This window comes from Coregonus lavaretus, assembly GCF_964263955.1.
Source record: "Coregonus lavaretus genome assembly, chromosome: 23".
Taxonomy (NCBI): domain Eukaryota; kingdom Metazoa; phylum Chordata; class Actinopteri; order Salmoniformes; family Salmonidae; genus Coregonus; species Coregonus lavaretus.
The window spans coordinates 31,088,277-31,105,446 of record NC_140010.1 but is presented as its reverse complement, the minus strand read 5'-3'; the positions used below and the strand labels follow the sequence as shown (position 1 = coordinate 31,105,446).

The window sequence follows — 17,170 nt, the reverse complement described above, 5'->3', positions numbered from 1 at the left end:
AAAAGCTATTTCTTATTGCACAGAATGTGTCCGTGTCATTTGATTACTCTACTCAGAGCCTCCATTCCACTCATTCAGTTCTATTCTCATTATTAGCATGCACTAAAAAGAGGTTAGGCTATTACTGGAATACAAAACACCATCCTCAATCAGTAGTGAAAATCACCTTTTTCACTGGAACTAAGGGGCCTAGCCTGAACCATAAAAAACAGCCCCAGACCATTATTCATCCTCCACCAAACTTTACAGTTGGCACTATGCATTAGGGTAGTTCCGTCGGACTGCCAGATGGTGAAGCGTGATTCATCACTCCAGAGAACGCGTTTCCACTGCTCCAGAGTCCAATGGCGGCGAGCTTTACACTCCTCCAGCCGACACTTGGCATTGCGCATGGTGATTTTAGGCTTGTGTGCGGCTGCTCGGCCATGGAAACCCATTTCATGAAGCTCCCGTCGAACAGTTCCTGTGCTGACATTGCTTCCAGAGGCAGTTTGGAACTCGGTAGCGAGTGTTGCAACCGAGGACAGACGATTTTTACGCGCCACGTGTTTCAGCACTCTGTGGTCCCGTTCTGTGAACTTGTGTGGCCTACCACTTCGCGGCTGAGCAGTTGTTGCTCCTAGACGTTTCCACTTCACAATAACAGCACTTACAGTTGACCGGGGCAGCTCTAGCAGGGCAGAAATTTGACGAACTGACTTCTTGGAAAGGTGGTATCCTACGGACGGGGCCATGTTGAAAGTCAGTGAGCTCTTCAGTAAGGCCATTCTACTGCCAATGTTTGTCTATGGAGATTGCATGGCTGTGTGCTCGATTTTATGCACCTGTCAGCAACGGGTGTGGCTGAAATAGCCGAATTCACTATTTTGAAGGGGTGTCCATACATATATATATATATATATATATATATATACACACACTTGAAGTCAGAAGTTTAAATACACCTTAGCCAAATACATTTAAACTCAGTTTTTCACAATTCCTGACATTTCATCCTAGTAAGAATTCCCTGTCTTAGGTCAGTTAGGATCACCACTTTATTTTAAGAATGTGAAATGTCAGAATAATAGTAGAGAGAATGATTTATTTAAGCTTTTATTTCTTTCATCACATTCCCAGTGGGTCAGAAGTTTACATACACTCAATTAGTATTTGGTAGCATTGCCTTTAAATTGTTTAACTTGGGTCAAACGTTTTGGGTAGCCTTACACAAGCTTCCCACAATAAGTTGGGTGAATTTTGGCCCATTCCTCCTGACAGAGCTGGTGTAACTGAGTCAGGTTTGTAGGCCTCCTTGCTCGCACACTCTTTTTCAGTTCTGCCCACAACTTTTCTATAGGATTGAGGTCAGGGCTTTGTGATGGCCACTCCAATACCTTGACTTTGTTGTCCTTAAGCCATTTTGCCACAACTTAGGAAGGACGCTTGGGGTCATTGTCCATTTGGAAGACCCATTTGCGACCAAGCTTTAACTTCCTGACTGATGTCTTGAGATGTTGCTTCAATATACCCACATAATTTTCCTTCCTCATGATGCCATCTATTTTGTGAAGTGCACCAGTCCCTCCTGCAGCAAGGCACCCCCACAGCATGATGCAGCCACCCCTGTGCTTCACGGTTGGGATGGTGTTCTTCAGCTTGCAAGCCTTACCCTTTTTCCTCCAAACATAACGATGGTCATTATGGCCAAACAGTTCTATTTCTGTTTCATCAGACCAGAGGACATTTCTCCAAAAAGTACGATCTTTGTCCCCATGTGCAGTTGCAAACCGTAGTCTGGCTTTTTATGTCGGTTTTGGAGCAGTGGCTTCTTCCTTGCTGAGCAGCCTTTCAGGTTATGTCGATATAGGACTCGTTTTACTGTGGATATAGATACTTTTGTACCTGTTTCCTCCAGCATCTTCACAAGGTCCTTTGCTGTTGTTCTGGGATTTATTTGCACTTTTCGCACCAAAGTACGTTCACCTCTAGGAGACAGAATGAGTCTCCTTCCTGAGCGGTATGACGGCTGCGTGGTCCCATGGTGTTTATACTTGCGTACTATTGTTTGTACAGATGAACGTGGTACCTTCAGGCATTTGGAAATTGCTCCCAAGGATGAACCAGACTTGTGGAGGTCTACAATTTATTTTCTGAGGTCTTGGCTGATTTCTTTACATTTTCCCATGATGACAAGCAAAGAGGCACCGAGTTTGAAGGTAGGCCTTGAAATACATCCACAGGTACACCTCCAATTGACTCAAATGATGTCAATTAGCCTATCAGAAGCTTCTAAAGCCATGACATCATTTTCTGGAATTTTCCAAGCTGTTTAAAGGCACAGTCAACTTAGTGTATGTAAACTTCTGACCCACTGGAATTGTGATATAATTCACTGTAAGTGAAATAATCTGTCTGTAAACAATTGTTGGAAAAATTACTTGTGTCATGCACAAAGTAGATGTCCTAACCGACTTGCCAAAACTATAGTTTGTTAACAAGAAATGTGTGGTGGTTGAAAAACAAGTTTTAATGACTCCAACCTAAGTGTATGTAAACCTCCGACTTCAACTGTAATTAATATATATATATATATATATATTAGTGTATTTAGACATATTTAAATATATGGCTCTGGCATCAACCATATAGACCGAAACCACAAATCAGCATAGAGTATTGCACCTTCTCTGACACTGTCCATTCTCTGACCTTCAGAGCTGCGAGTCCAGTAGTACACTGGAGCGCTACCTCTGCTAATATAACCAAAGCTAACTCTCTGCAGTCTCTGTCGATTCCACAGTCAACACTAAAGTCACCTACAATATAAACAATATACAGTGCTGTTCATTTTAGCACAGACTGTGACTCACCTCCAAAACTGACAGCTACTCTCTCTTCTGCTCCACCTGTGTACCACAATACCTATTATATAACAGAAATCTGAAATTCAAATCACACCCACAGTACAGTATGCAAACGCATAGACGTTCACAGGCACATAGAACACACACACACAGCCTTCCCTGACACACACTCCCACCCACCTCCATGTAAACTCAAGGGCAGGGGGATTGGTGGACTCCTGGTGCGTCTGCCAGGGACCTCCAGCAGTCAGCTCAGTAAGGCCCAGCAGCCCAGGACAGCCTGCCCCCCTGGGGTGCCTCGTTCCTGGGTATCCTCCATGCTCCGCCTGTCTCCTCTGATCCACCCCTGGGGAGATCCCCTCCCCAGCCAGCTCCCATATGCCCACGGTCTCCTACTCTTGACTTCGTGATGGCTTCTCTCTGGAGTTAACCATCACAGTCATGTCCGACTGTAGCCTAACATTTTCCTCTGGAAAATAAAGTTTTCCCCGCTTTGACTTTCCTCCCTCGCTGTCTCCCCTGTCACTCTGCAGAATAATAGCACTGCAATCATTTAGGATTACACCATAAACAAAAGCTGCTCACTTCCTCATTTGGTTTAGTTACAACTTGCCAATTACATTGAAATAAGTCCTTTCCTCAAATAACTATGAAAGACATCGGACAGAAAAGAAACATGACAGAACACCAAGCACCAGATTCAGTCAGGACGCAGCCATCACAGAAGTGTATATAATCAACGGCTGGTGCTGTAAACATATCGATACTGACAGTATTATGGTGACAAGCTGCTTAGTAACAGATGACAGTGTCTGCAAGAGAGAGACCTGAGTGGCTGACGGTTGTCTGTGTGTTCTTGCAAACTCACTGTGGCATCTCATCCAGAGTGCTGTCCTCTTGTGTGAATCTCAATTTTCCACTCGATAAATCACTTTCACTGTTGATTAGCTTCTGGATTAGCTTCTTCACAAGCCAAGCAAACACGCACAGTTACTAATAACTGCACAGACACACACACGCGCACACACACACACGTTACTAATATCTGCACTCAAACACTAACAAAAGTTCCCTCCTTTACGATCCAAATTAATTTCACTCAATTAAACAGAGACATGCAAACACCAGCATCAGTCAACATGTACCATCTCTACTCACCTCAAACAACCACACAGTCCAAACCACATACACAACTAATAAAACTTGAAACACCAAAACTACTCAAGCCCATCTAAGAACCCAATATAGTTAATTCTCTCAATAAAACCATATGAAAGGGAGATAATCTCTTTCCTGGGTTTGCCAACACAGAGACCTTCAATCCACCTCGCTAAATCTGTCCAGAATCCCTGTGAAATCCAGCAAACAAGACAGCTAATGGCGCGTACAGAGTGTTAATGAAGTCAACACTGAGCTTGACACTCCCACTTAGTATCTGAACGCCAGTTGGAATTGTCACTTCAAAGATCCTCACAGCAGGGGAGAATCTGGAGCCCACTCCCTGACTTAACTGATTTAGAATTTATTCGATTCAAAGACTTACAATGTCTTACAGTAGCCAAGGACAAAGATAAGATGGTCTGTCTGGGAGGGTATATGAGAGAATATACATGATGGGTTTCTGGGGCTTATACGTGGAAAATGTCATCTTGCTAGCGGCAGTGCAAGTCTACGAGGATTACCTTCATTTTCTCAACAAATTAACTAATTTGACATCAGAAGAGAAAGAGATTTGAGCAAACGTGTGTGTGCATTTACAGTATGCACAAACATACACACCACGGAAGATGGACAGCATGGTATATACTCCCACAAGCACCAAGTTCTTCTCAAGTCTCACAAACTTAGACCAACACTCAAAAAAGACCAGCTCATTCCCTAGTCTAGTCTACACAAACACAAAGCTAACCGAAGTTTCAACCTTCTCAGCAGTGCCTCTCCCATCCATTGCACTTGTGTTTACCTCGCGGTAAGATAAAGTACCTCCTAGTTACTCTACAAAGGGAAGTTTATCAAACAGACTGTTGTTTGAAACAGATTGTTGTTTACTCTGAGTCAATCCTACAGGGAGTCTTCCAGCAAGTACACAACATGATGAAGCAGTCACAGCGGTCCAGTCCAGAACAACAAAAGCATCCAACTACGAAACAAACACAACAATCCAGCTATAGATTAAAGACTGTTGTTGAGAACCCTTAAAGAGAAGAGGTGAACCATGGGAAAGTTCAGTCATACACTCTACTCATCTATGTCAAATGACAACATTTTCCCCATACAGAGCACTACGTTTCCCAAAATAGAGTAGATGAATAGTCTTTTGAGAACACTACTATTTTCTATGTAATTTTGACATGGACCATGAGTTACTGTAGCTATTCAGTTCATGCATATTCCCTGTGTGGATGAGCAGAGTCATTTCTAACTCCCAGATACAGTCCCGTCCCTGGTGATGCATGTCAATGAGCCCAGAGGGGACAGAGACAGTAGGAGACAAACACAGACAACAGAGAGCATCCTCAGTGAGGGCCTCCAAATTACACCGCTCAGAGAGACAAATCAAGTATACAGTGCAATGGGAAAAATGGCAAAGCAAATTGCTTTAGCAACAGCTCACATCCATTTTCATGAATAGTGGTAATGTATTTAGGGGCCAGAATTGTTTGGAGGCTATTGGTTTGATGTTGTCCATACTGTGATGTGTGTGTGTGTGTGTGTGTGTGTGTGCGTGTGATGATGTTTATTTGCTGGTCTTATCTGTCCTCAAACACAGTGAGCGGGCTGCTTTCCCGGCCTGTCACACAGAGATAATCCTGCCTGTCCTGTCCTGCTCCCTGAGTTGCTCCATCCGCCTGCACTCACATAATCTGGGAGAAGGTGTCTCACTTGCTCACACTCAAACAGCCCAAACCCTTAAAACACACAACCCTCCTTCCCAAACCATACCTCCCAATACCCGCCCACCTCCTGTACTATAAAGTACGTTCCAAAGATGATCCCTTACTGCCCCACATCCAGATACTCACAAATACACATATTCGACCTACACCAACACTCACTCCCTTCCTGTGCAAAGCATCATACTCTTCCTGCTCTGCTCTCTCAGTATGTCTGAATAGCCTGGGTGTCTGACTGTCTTGTAGCCACATAATTGCCTTCCCATTGACAAAGCCAACCATGCCTGGCAAAGCCACAACAAGTTGGCTGAGGCACAAACACACAGGTACCGGTCTGAAGACATGAGACACTATTAGGAGTGGAGCTGACAAGAGCTGGAGACTTAAACAATGCTGACAAAGCACTTTTTAGGTTTTAGGACATTTTTGGGAGTGAGTTAGCTTTTATCTGGGGGCTCGGTAAATCCCCTTGGCTTAGGGAGTGAGGATGAACGGTAGAGATTTTATCTTGGTTTTCACAGGGAGTATCAGCTTGCAGCTCTTTTTCAATCTGTTCATAAAAATCCTGTTAGTACAACCAATTACTGAATACTCTACACATCATACTGATATGCCCTGATAGATTCATTACCACACAGTCAATAACATACTTCAGTTAGAGCTCTGTTGTCTTGGTATTGTCTGCTATAAACACAGAGCTTCTTTCACAAGGTAAAGACAAATAAACGTATAATCACACTCCTACAACTGTCACCTGACATTTGTAAGGAAATAGAGCACCAATAGCCAATGCAAACCAACCAATGTATATTGTACAGTTATATTCACAAGGACAAGCGGTTCGGGTCCTGTTTATATTCTATAAACCATTTCCCATTTCTGTGTGTTGCCTGACACATTTTCTCACGATGACTTCCACCTATTCGAAGTCAACCAGGTAGCGATGGATCTTCCTTTACATTCCAAAAAGGTGTGGAACAGAAAATCAATTATTGATGTCACCACATAAAAATTTCAATTTCAACTCCTAAATTTGTAACACTAAATAATTCAATACTTTTATGCTCTAGCCCAGGGGCGTCAAACTCATTTTGGCCTGGGGGCCGCATTCGGTTTTCAACGAGGTCCGGAGGGCCGCACTGAAAATTGGTTATATTACCTCGCAATCAAAATTTGCTACAAATAGTCCTCTATCCATCGTCTTTGGCATTTTCTACACTGTGTGCACAATTATTAGGCAAGTTGTATGTTTGAGGATTCATTTTATTATTGAACTACAGTGCTCTCGGTCAATCCAAAATGTTAATAAACCTCAAACCAGAATATTTAAGAAAGTAAAAGTGAGGTTTTGGCTTTCTTTGGAGAATATCTATGTGTGCACAATTATTGGGCAACTATTAGTGTGCAGAATTATAATAAAATAATAATAATAATAATAAGCCATTTAGCAGACCCTTTTATCCAAAGCGACTTACAGTCATGCGTGCATACATTTGTGTATGGGTGGTCCCGGGGATCGAACCCACTATCTTGGTGTTACAAGCGCCGTGCTCTACCAGCTGAGCTACAGAATTATTATACAACTAAATGAAAAACGAAAAGTTCCCCATCTCACTTGTTTATTTTAAATTGAGTTTGTTTATTATTCTCACTTTAACAGATGAAAATAAAACATTTGACATTTAAAAAAAATTAATAAATAAAAAAAATCAGTGACCAATATAGCCACCCTTCTTTTCAATAACAGTCATAAGTCTTCCATCCATGGAGTCTATCAGTTTCTTGATCTGTTGACGATCAACTTTTTGTGCAGCAGCAACCACAGCCTCCCAGACACTGGTCAGAGAGGTGTACTGTTTTCCTTCACCGTAAATTAACCGTTTAAGAAGGGACCACAAGTTCTCAATAGGGTTTAGGTCAGGTGAGGAAGGGGGCCATGTCATTATTCTTTAATCTTTAAGGCCTTTACTGGCTAGCCACGCAGTGGAGTACTTTGATGCATGCGATGGACCATTGTCCTGCATAAAAATCATGGTCTTCTTGAAAGATGCAGACTTTTTCCTGTACCACTGCTTGAAGAAAGTGTCTTCTAAAAACTGGCAGTAGGTTTGGGAGTTGAGTTTGAGTCCATCTTCAACCCGAAAAGGTCCAACTAGCTCATCTTTAATAATACCAGCCCATACCAGTACCCCACCTCCACCTTCCTGGCGTCTGAGTTGAAGTGGAGCTCCGTGCCCGTTACGGATCCAGCCATGGGCCCATCCATCTGGTCCGTCAAGAGTCACTCATCTCATCAGTCCATAAAACCTTTGAAAAATCTGTCTTCAGATATTTCTTGGCCCAGTCTTGACGTTTCAACTTATGTGTCTTGTTCAGTTGTGGTCGGGTTTCAGCCTTCCTTACCTTGGCCATGTCTCTGAGCACTGAACACCTTGTACTTCTGGGCACTCCAGGTAGGTTGCAGTTCTGGAATATGACAGCACTAGAGGATAATGGGTTCCTGGTAGCTTCACGTTTGATTCTTCTCAAATCTTTGGCAGTTCATTTGCGTCTTTTTTTCTCAACACGGTTCTTGCGACCCTGTTGACTATTTGCAACAAAACGTTTGATGGTTCTGTGATCACGCCCCAATATCTTAGCAATTTCAAGAGTGCTGTATCCCTCTGAAATACTTTTTACAATTTTTGACTTTTCAGAGTCAGTTAAATCTCTTTTTTGGCCCATTTTGCCTGAGGAAAATAAGCTGCCTAATAATTATACACACCTTGATATAGGGTGTTGATCTCCTTAGGCCACACCCTCCCTCATTACACAAATACCCATCACCTGATATGCTTAAATCCAATAAGCATTCCAGTTTCTACAACTTGGAGTTGGGAAATATGCATAATAATGATGATATGGTCAAAATACTGACTTGCCTAATAATTGTGCACACAGTGTATGCTCCTGACTGTCTAGCTTCCATTTAGGTGATTATTAGCAAGCTGGACACAGTCAATAAACGGTATGAATGTAGGTTCATTATCATTTCTACACAGTGTCGATTTGGTGTTAGTCATATTGAGTTTGTTTCTCCCCCCCAAAGGGGATTTAACCCAGACCGTATGTTTGACAAATTGACACCCCTGCTCTAGCCTCACCTAAAATAAGTGTTTGATGAAAAGTTTACAAGCACAATGGGGAGATGTTACTTGTGGCAAAATCATCCAAACTGAATTAGGAGGGGAGTGAACACAACCTTGCTGTGCCATACATGAATAACCAAGAGTGTTTCAGAGCAGAGGGTTCCCAAGACTCAACATAGAAAGATCTTGGACCAGGCTGCCGCTGTTTGGCATGATAAGGATCATAGGAGTTGGCAGGATGGCCAAACAGATCTGGGACCAGGCTAGCTGCAGCACACTGAATCTGAACAGCTTTTCCTGGTACGCTGGCTGATAGCCCATAGGAAAACAGAATTTGTGCCTCACAGCCTTTGGGTTTAGTGTTCGAGGTTGTCTATGAAAAATACTTCTGGAATGATACAAAGCCAGCACACAAACAGCAGTCATTGGACTAAATCCCTGTGGATATTACAGTTACTACAACACAGCACTCAGGCAGTTGATATGGTATGCAAAAGTGTATATTTGGATGAATTTGGTTGGTCTGTATTAGTTGGTTTCTAATGTCTTTAGCATATCTTCTCTTGCAATATGCAGTGTCCTCTTACTAGAATTGAGCCTTTATTTTTAAACAAATGTTTCCATTCTTTCCATTTCTCATGAATCATAGTCATCTTCATTTCACAGTGGGGAGCGAAACAGACACACCACTGCCAATCAGCAAATAGAAGGAAAAAAGTTAGAGAAACGTTACATTAGAGGAAAAATTGTAAGAAGATTGAAGCGAGACATGGACAGAGACAGGGAAGCAAAAGCAAACAGAAAGAATAATGTTCTTCCTCAGAATTATTTCAGAGGAAATGGGCCCCTTTAAATATCATGAGGAGCCACACAGCTACCGTATACAGCAGTACCCATTCGGAGGATTGTCAGACCGTGTAGACACACACACACACACACACACCGTTCCCAGGCAGCTCGAGGGAGGTAACCAACAGATTAGAACCACATCTCTGGATCAGAAGGACGCAGCAGAGACAACACGGGGGACCTGCTTCATAATTCATAAGCTTTAGTAACAGGGGAAAGAAACTTCTCCAAGTACAAAGGCACACTGGCCCACTCTCTTCCTCACTACACTGCACCGCCTCTGGCCCTACACTGTAGCCACCTAGGAAGTGAGACACAAGCCAGTGATATCTCTCCTTCAGAGTTTTAGTGTGACCAACCAGATACTGAACCCTGGTCATCTGTGCAATTTGAGACTGTGTTAGCTCGCTGAACTAAAGCCTTGACACTGGGATGCTTCAGGTCTCAGGCAAGGTTAGCTCAAACTGAAAGGGCAAGAGGGGGAGGGTCAGGTTTTGGAAATGGAACCCTGCAGAAATCACTGTCAGCAAACAGTGACTTTGACACATGGACCACAGTAAGAGTAGCAGTGCTTTACACTCCATGTAAATGTGTGAAACTGACTTAATGCCCATCATTCACTAATTTTAATAGCATCTTACAACCCAGTACTCATTCACACATCTCACACCGGCACTGCTTCAGAGCCTCCAACAATGGATTGTTCAAGTGAGAGAAAATCCTTTCTCCACTCTGCTTAGGAATAAGGCATTCAGGCCAGTGAACATAATACTGGTTTATACTGGTCTGGTGCACATCCAACCCTCTCACTCAAATGGCAGACTATACACATGCATACCTGACAATACTTGACAGATGTCAGATTCTCTTCACTGAGCAGAATGATATTGCATTCCAAAACAGTGCAGGTTCCTGTATCCAGCAGGCACTCCAGTACCAATCTACTTTGTCACAGAGAGCAAGGTATTCCGCAGTGCAGAGGGAAATATCCTGAAGCTACAGTACCAGTCAAAAGTTTGGATATGCCTACTAATTCAAGGGTTTTTCTTTATTTTTACTATTTTCTACATTGTAGAATAATAGTGAAGACATCAAAACGATGAAATAACACATATGGAATCATGTAGTAACCAAAAACGTGTTAAACAAATCAAAATATTTATACACCCTTTGCCTTGATGGCAGCTTTGCACACTCTTGGCATTCTCTCAACCAGCTTCATGAGGTAGTCACCTGGAATGCGTTTCAATTAACATGTGTGCCTTGTTAAAAGTTAAAGAAATTAACATTCAGTTATCTGGCAACAGCTCTGGTGGACATTCCTGCAGTCAGCATGCCAATAGCACAGTCCCTCAAAACTTGAGACATCTGTGGCATTGTGTTGTGTGACAAAATTGCACCTTTTAGAGTGACCTTTAATTGTCCCCGCACAAGGTGCACCTGTGTAATGATGCTGTTTAATCAGCTTCTTGATATGCCACACCTGTCAGGGGGATGGATTATCTTGGCAAATGAGAAATGCTCACTAATAGGGATCTAAACAAATTAGTTCACTAAATTTGAGAGAAATAAGCTTTTTGTGTGTATGGAAAATGTCTGGGATCTTTTATTTCAGCTCATGAAACCAACACATTACATGTTGCGTTTATATTTTTGTTCAGTATACTTAGCATGTTAACCCTAACCTTAACCCTAACTACCTACAGTGGGGAAAAAAAGTATTTAGTCAGCCACCAATTGTGCAAGTTCTCCCACTTAAAAAGATGAGAGAGGCCTGTAATTTTCATCATATGTACACGACAACTATGACAGACAAATTGAGAATTTTTTTTCCAGAAAATCACATTGTAGGATTTTTTATGAATTTATTTGCAAATTATGGTGGAAAATAAGTATTTGGTCACCTACAAACAAGCAAGATTTCTGGCTCTCACAGACCTGTAACTTCTTCTTTAAGAGGCTCCTCTGTCCTCCACTTGTTACCTGTATTAATGGCACCTGTTTGAACTTGTTATCAGTATAAAAGACACCTGTTCACAACCTCAAACAGTCACACTCCAAACTCCACTATGGCGAAGACCAAAGAGCTGTCAAAGGACACCAGAAACAAAATTGTAGACCTGCACCAGGCTGGGAAGACTGAATCTGCAATAGGTAAGCAGCTTGGTTTGAAGAAATCAACTGTTGGAGCAATTATTAGGAAATGGAAGACATACAAGACCACTGATAATCTCCCTCGATCTGGGGCTCCACGCAAGATCTCACCCCGTGGGGTCAAAATGATCACAAGAACGGTGAGCAAAAATCCCAGAACCACACGGGGGGACCTAGTGAATGACCTGCAGAGAGCTGGGACCAAAGTAACAAAGCGTACCATCAGTAACACACTACGCCGCCAGGGACTCAAATCCTGCAGTGCAAGACGTGTCCCCCTGCTTAAGCCAGTACATGTCCAGGCCCGTCTGAAGTTTGCTAGAGTGCATTTGGATGATCCAGAAGAGGATTGGGAGAATGTCATATGAAACCAAAATATAACTTTTTGGTAAAAACTCAACTCGTCGTGTTTGGAGGACAAAGTATGCTGAGTTGCATCCAAAGAACACCATACCTACTGTGAAGCATGGGGGTGGAAACATCATGCTTTGGGGCTGTTTTTCTACAAAGGGACCAGGACGACTGATCCGTGTAAAGGAAAGAATGAATGGGGCCATGTATCGTGAGATTTTGAGTGAAAACCTCCTTCCGTCAGCAAGGGCATTGAAGATGAAACGTGGCTGGGTCTTTCAGCATGACAATGATCCCAAACACACCGCCCGGGCAACGAAGGAGTGGCTTCGTACGAAGCATTTCAAGGTCCTGGAGTGGCCTAGCCAGTCTCCAGATCTCAACCCCATAGAAAATCTTTGGAGGGAGTTGAAAGTCTGTGTTGCCCAGCGACAGCCCCAAAACATCACTGCTCTAGAGGAGATCTGCATGGAGGAATGGGCCAAAATACCAGCAACAGTGTGTGACAACCTTGTGAAGACTTACAGAAAACGTTTGACCTGTGTCATTGCCAACAAAGGGTATATAACAAAGTATTGAGAAACTTTTGTTATTGACCAAATACTTATTTTCCACCATAATTTGCAAATAAATTCATTAAAAATCCTACAATGTCATTTTCTGGATTTTTTTTCCTCATTTTGTCTGTCCTAGTTGACTTGTACCTATGATGAAAATTACAGGCCTCTCTCATCTTTTTAAGTGGGAGAACTTGCACAATTGGTGGCTGACTAAATACTTTTTTTCCCCACTGTAGCTAACATTAGCCACAACAAATTGGAATTCGTAACATACTCACCGGACAGTTTATTAGGTACACCCATCTAGTACCGGGTCAGACCCCACTTTGCCTCCAGAACAGCCTAAATTCTTCGGGCCATGGATTCTAGAAGTCGGAAATGTTCAACAGGGATGTTGGTCCATGCTGATGCAATGGCATCACACAGTTCCTGCAGATTGGCCACCAGCCTGTACCGTTGATACCAGGCAGGATGGGGCCATGGACTGCTTACGCCAAATCCTGACTCTACCATCAGCATGACGCAACAGGAACCGGGATTCGTTGGACCAGGCAATGTTTTTTCACTCCTCAATTGTCCAGTGTTGGTGATTGGGTGCCCACTGGAGCCGCTTTTTCTTGTTTTTAGCTGATAGGAGTAAAACCCGGTGTGGTCGTCTGCTGCAATAGCCCATCCGTGACAAGGATCGACGAGTTGTGCGTTCCGAGATGCTGTTCTGCACACTACTGTTGTACTGCGCCGTTATGTCTGTTAGCTTACATGATTCTTGGCATTCTCCTTCGACCTCTCTCATCAACGAGCTGTTTTCGCCAACAGAACTGCCGCTGACTGGATGTTTTTTGTTTGTCGCACCATTCTCGGGAAACCCTAGACACTGTCGTGCGTGAAAAGCCCAGGAGGGCGGCCGTTTCTGAGATACTGGATCCGGCGTGCCTGGCAACGATGATCATTCCACGCTCTAAGTCGCTTAGGTCACGCATTTTGGCCATTCTAACGTTCAATCTAACAGTAACTGAATGCCGGTGAGGTATCCCCTTTGCTTTTCCTTTTCCTAATTTGTAACATATCATACGAATAGTAATTCATGACATATCATACGAAATGGATGATGGACATCCACAAATTAATACATAACATACCAAACTTAACATATCATACAGGAACTCAAGTCATTTTGTTCACCTGACCTAGAATTCCTCACAATCAAATGCCGACCGTGTTATCTCCCAAGATAATTCTCTTCGGTTATTGTTACAGCCGTGTATATCCCCCCTCAAGCCGATACCACGACGGCCCTCAAGGAACTTCACTGGACTTTATGCAAACTGGGTTGCGGTAGCCTACGGTTGGGTCGTCACTAGTTAGCACAGTCACAAAGTCATAATGATGGTTTAACCCCGCCCATTTCTACAATTTATCTTCTTAAATTTTTATTTTAACCTTAACCACACTGCTAACCTTATGCCTAACCCTAAAAAGCTTGTAGCCAAGTTTGACTTTGTGGCTGTCTAGTGGAAACCCTACAGTTGCCATCCTGCACATCTTCGGCGCCGAGATTTGCCCTGTGCGCGAACAGCACATGATGCCCCTTAGCAACAAAGTTGCATCCCGGGCGATATTCAGGCGAGCGGCTCGTGCCATTGGTTAACCTCCGGGCTTCGAATCGGAAAGCGGACCAAAATAGCAAAGCTAGTTGATGCCAAGTTGAGGATTTCACGCAGGGCTATTATTTTATAGCTTTAGCATTATTAATGACATTGAACAACATTTCCTAATCAATGTATTTCGATGTAATAGGGTAGGGTTTAATAGGAATGTTGTTTGCGCTCATGGAGGCTAGAGAACATGCTCTAGAATTAGTGGTCAAAATAACACCACAAGAACCTGAGACAAAAATACGACTTAAAATCCCTTTCCCTGTTGCTTTGACAACATTTAAAAAACTCAATTTCACCTTATGCCATATCCTAAATATAATGTGCCGGTAGGTAGGCTGAGGGTCCAATTTCTGACCCGTGCTACATGCGCTGTAAGCGTGCCGTATTCAATAAGACCCCATCACTGTGAAACACTTGACTTAAATTAGGCTAGGCTACTCACCGTAATAAGGGGAAGGGACGTCCGATTTTCTTGCCATTTCACTGTGGACGATGGAATTCTCTGATGTGTAGAGGTGCGATGGTATGGAGGTTGGTGTGAATGAACAGTCGCGTATTTGGCTCCAAGTTTATAGGACTCCTCCTTTCTCCCAGCTTTTCCCTTGGGATGCACGCATGCAGCTCAGCGTCAGCACTGTTTATAGCGTGGAGCGTCATCGAGAGGGGATGTATGGCATAGCGCACCTTAGTGGAGGCATGTGCCTTAGTGGAGGCATGTGTCAGCTGTATTTTTTTACTTGCATATTTTGTATTTCTTTCTTGGGTTATTGAGATGGGTGTATGGGATACAGTTGTTGTTGTGTGACAGACAGAGATATTAATACTGTATGAAATTACATTCTGTGAAAGAGAAAAAAAAGATACCAGACTAGAATTTAGTTTCACTGTCTTTCAGTGCTCTATTTTAACAAACCTAACTCAGTCGTAAATCTAAGAGCTGGCGGTAGCGCTATAGGTTCGGGTGTGTCAGAAATAGGCACGTGAAAGGTCTGTTTCGTCTGCGTCCCCGGAAGTCTTGCGTTGTTGCGCCTCTGGGTTTAGAAACTCTGTGGTTAGTAGCGCTCCTAAAAAACGGAAATGTTTTACCTCTTGTACGTTCAGCCATTCCTAGTGGCAAAATTAATGGGGAAATAATATAGTTTTGGAATAAACGCCGAAAATAAGGTGTGAGGTTAAAACAAGCTTATGAGATCTTATATGTTTTGTTCTATGAGATAAAATCAGTCTGTTAACATGACCTTTATGAATTATGAAGCCTTTATGTGCGTTATGTTTTTTTAAATTATAAATCCTTAAAAATTCTCAAAAAGTGAAGTTAGCTGATGAAGATTATCTCATAGAAAAAAACGTATAATATCTACTAAGCCTGTGTTTATCACAGACCTTATTTTCGGTATTTATCAAAAAACCCTACAAAAACTCCATTCATTTTCCCATGAGCTTTGTTCAACGAACCATGGCTGAGTTAGTGCCTACAAAAATAAGTAATTACTATTGCTCTCTAGCCTATTTCGTTAAATAGCCTGCCATTTGCAAAATACACCACCAGTCAAAAGTTTGGACACACCTACTGATTCCAGGGTTTTTCTTTATTTTTGCTATTTTCTACATTGTAGAATAATCAAAACATCAAACTATGAAATAACACAGGGAATCATGTAGTAACCAAAAAAGTGTTAAACAAATCAAAATATATTTAAGATTTGAGATTCTTCAAAGTAGCCACCCTTTGCCTTGATGACAGCTTTGCACACTCTTGGCATTCTGTCACTGTCTGGTATCCATTTTGTTCAACTTGAGTTGAAATACTTTTCCTTAAACCCTTAAGGTCGAATCGAATTAGCATAATAAAAAAGACCCATACAAATCTGTCAGTTTCAGATGTTGCATTGGATGCATCTCAATCCGCCGCATCTGCGGTGAAAGGTGACAGAGCGGTATTTGTCAGACTGAGAAAAATCAGTCTTCTCACAAAATCGTTTGTAGCGTCTGAACGGTTTGGCCTACAAACTATTATGACCCCTCTATGGAAAGATCACTCTCACGAACAGGATGGTATTCTCCGTTATGCTCTACGACCCCCACAATAGTTTTGGGACTCGTATGAAGTCGGTACAGCTGATCTGCCAACTTCTGTCTGTAGCGTACAAACAGTTTGGGCTACACACTAATATGACCCCTCTGCACAAAGGTGAGACTGACACGTACAGTACCAGTCAAAAGTTTGAACACACCTTCTCATTCAAGGGTTTCTCTTTATTTTTACTATTTTCTACATTGTAGAAAATTAGTGAAGACATCAAAACTATGAAAAAACAATTTTAGATTCTTCAAAGTAGCCTCCCTTTGCCTTGATTATAGCTTTGCACACTCTTGGCATTCTCTCAACCAGCTTCACCTGGAATGCTTTTCCAACAGTCTTGAAGGAGTTCCCACATACAGTGGGGAGAACAAGTATTTGATACACTGCCGATTTTGCAGGTTTTCCTACTTACAAAGCATGTAGAGGTCTGTAATTTTTATCATAGGAAACACTTCAACTGTGAGAGATGGAATCTAAAATCCAAAAAAAAAAATACAAAAAATCACATTGTATGATTTTTAAGTAATTCATTTGCATTTTATTGCATGACATAAGTATTTGATAAATCAGAAAAGCAGAACTTAATATTTGGTACAGAAAACTTTGTTTGCAATTACAGAGATCATACGTTTCCTGTAGGTCTTGAC

At 42.3% G+C, this 17,170-nt stretch overlaps 1 protein-coding gene across 1 annotated transcript in view; it reads right to left on the bottom strand.

The window, feature by feature from the left end:
• Positions 1–14,919, bottom strand: part of LOC311098751 (choline transporter-like protein 5-A) — a gene marked incomplete at both ends in the record, with an annotated part of 106,657 nt that extends 91,738 nt beyond the window's left edge. Inside the window, one exon of the mRNA XM_084139302.1 lies at positions 14,883–14,919. Coding sequence (XP_083995428.1) covers positions 14,883–14,919 — 37 coding nt within the window. The remainder of the gene's footprint in view (positions 1–14,882) is intronic.
• Between the last annotated feature and the right edge of the window lie 2,251 nt (positions 14,920–17,170).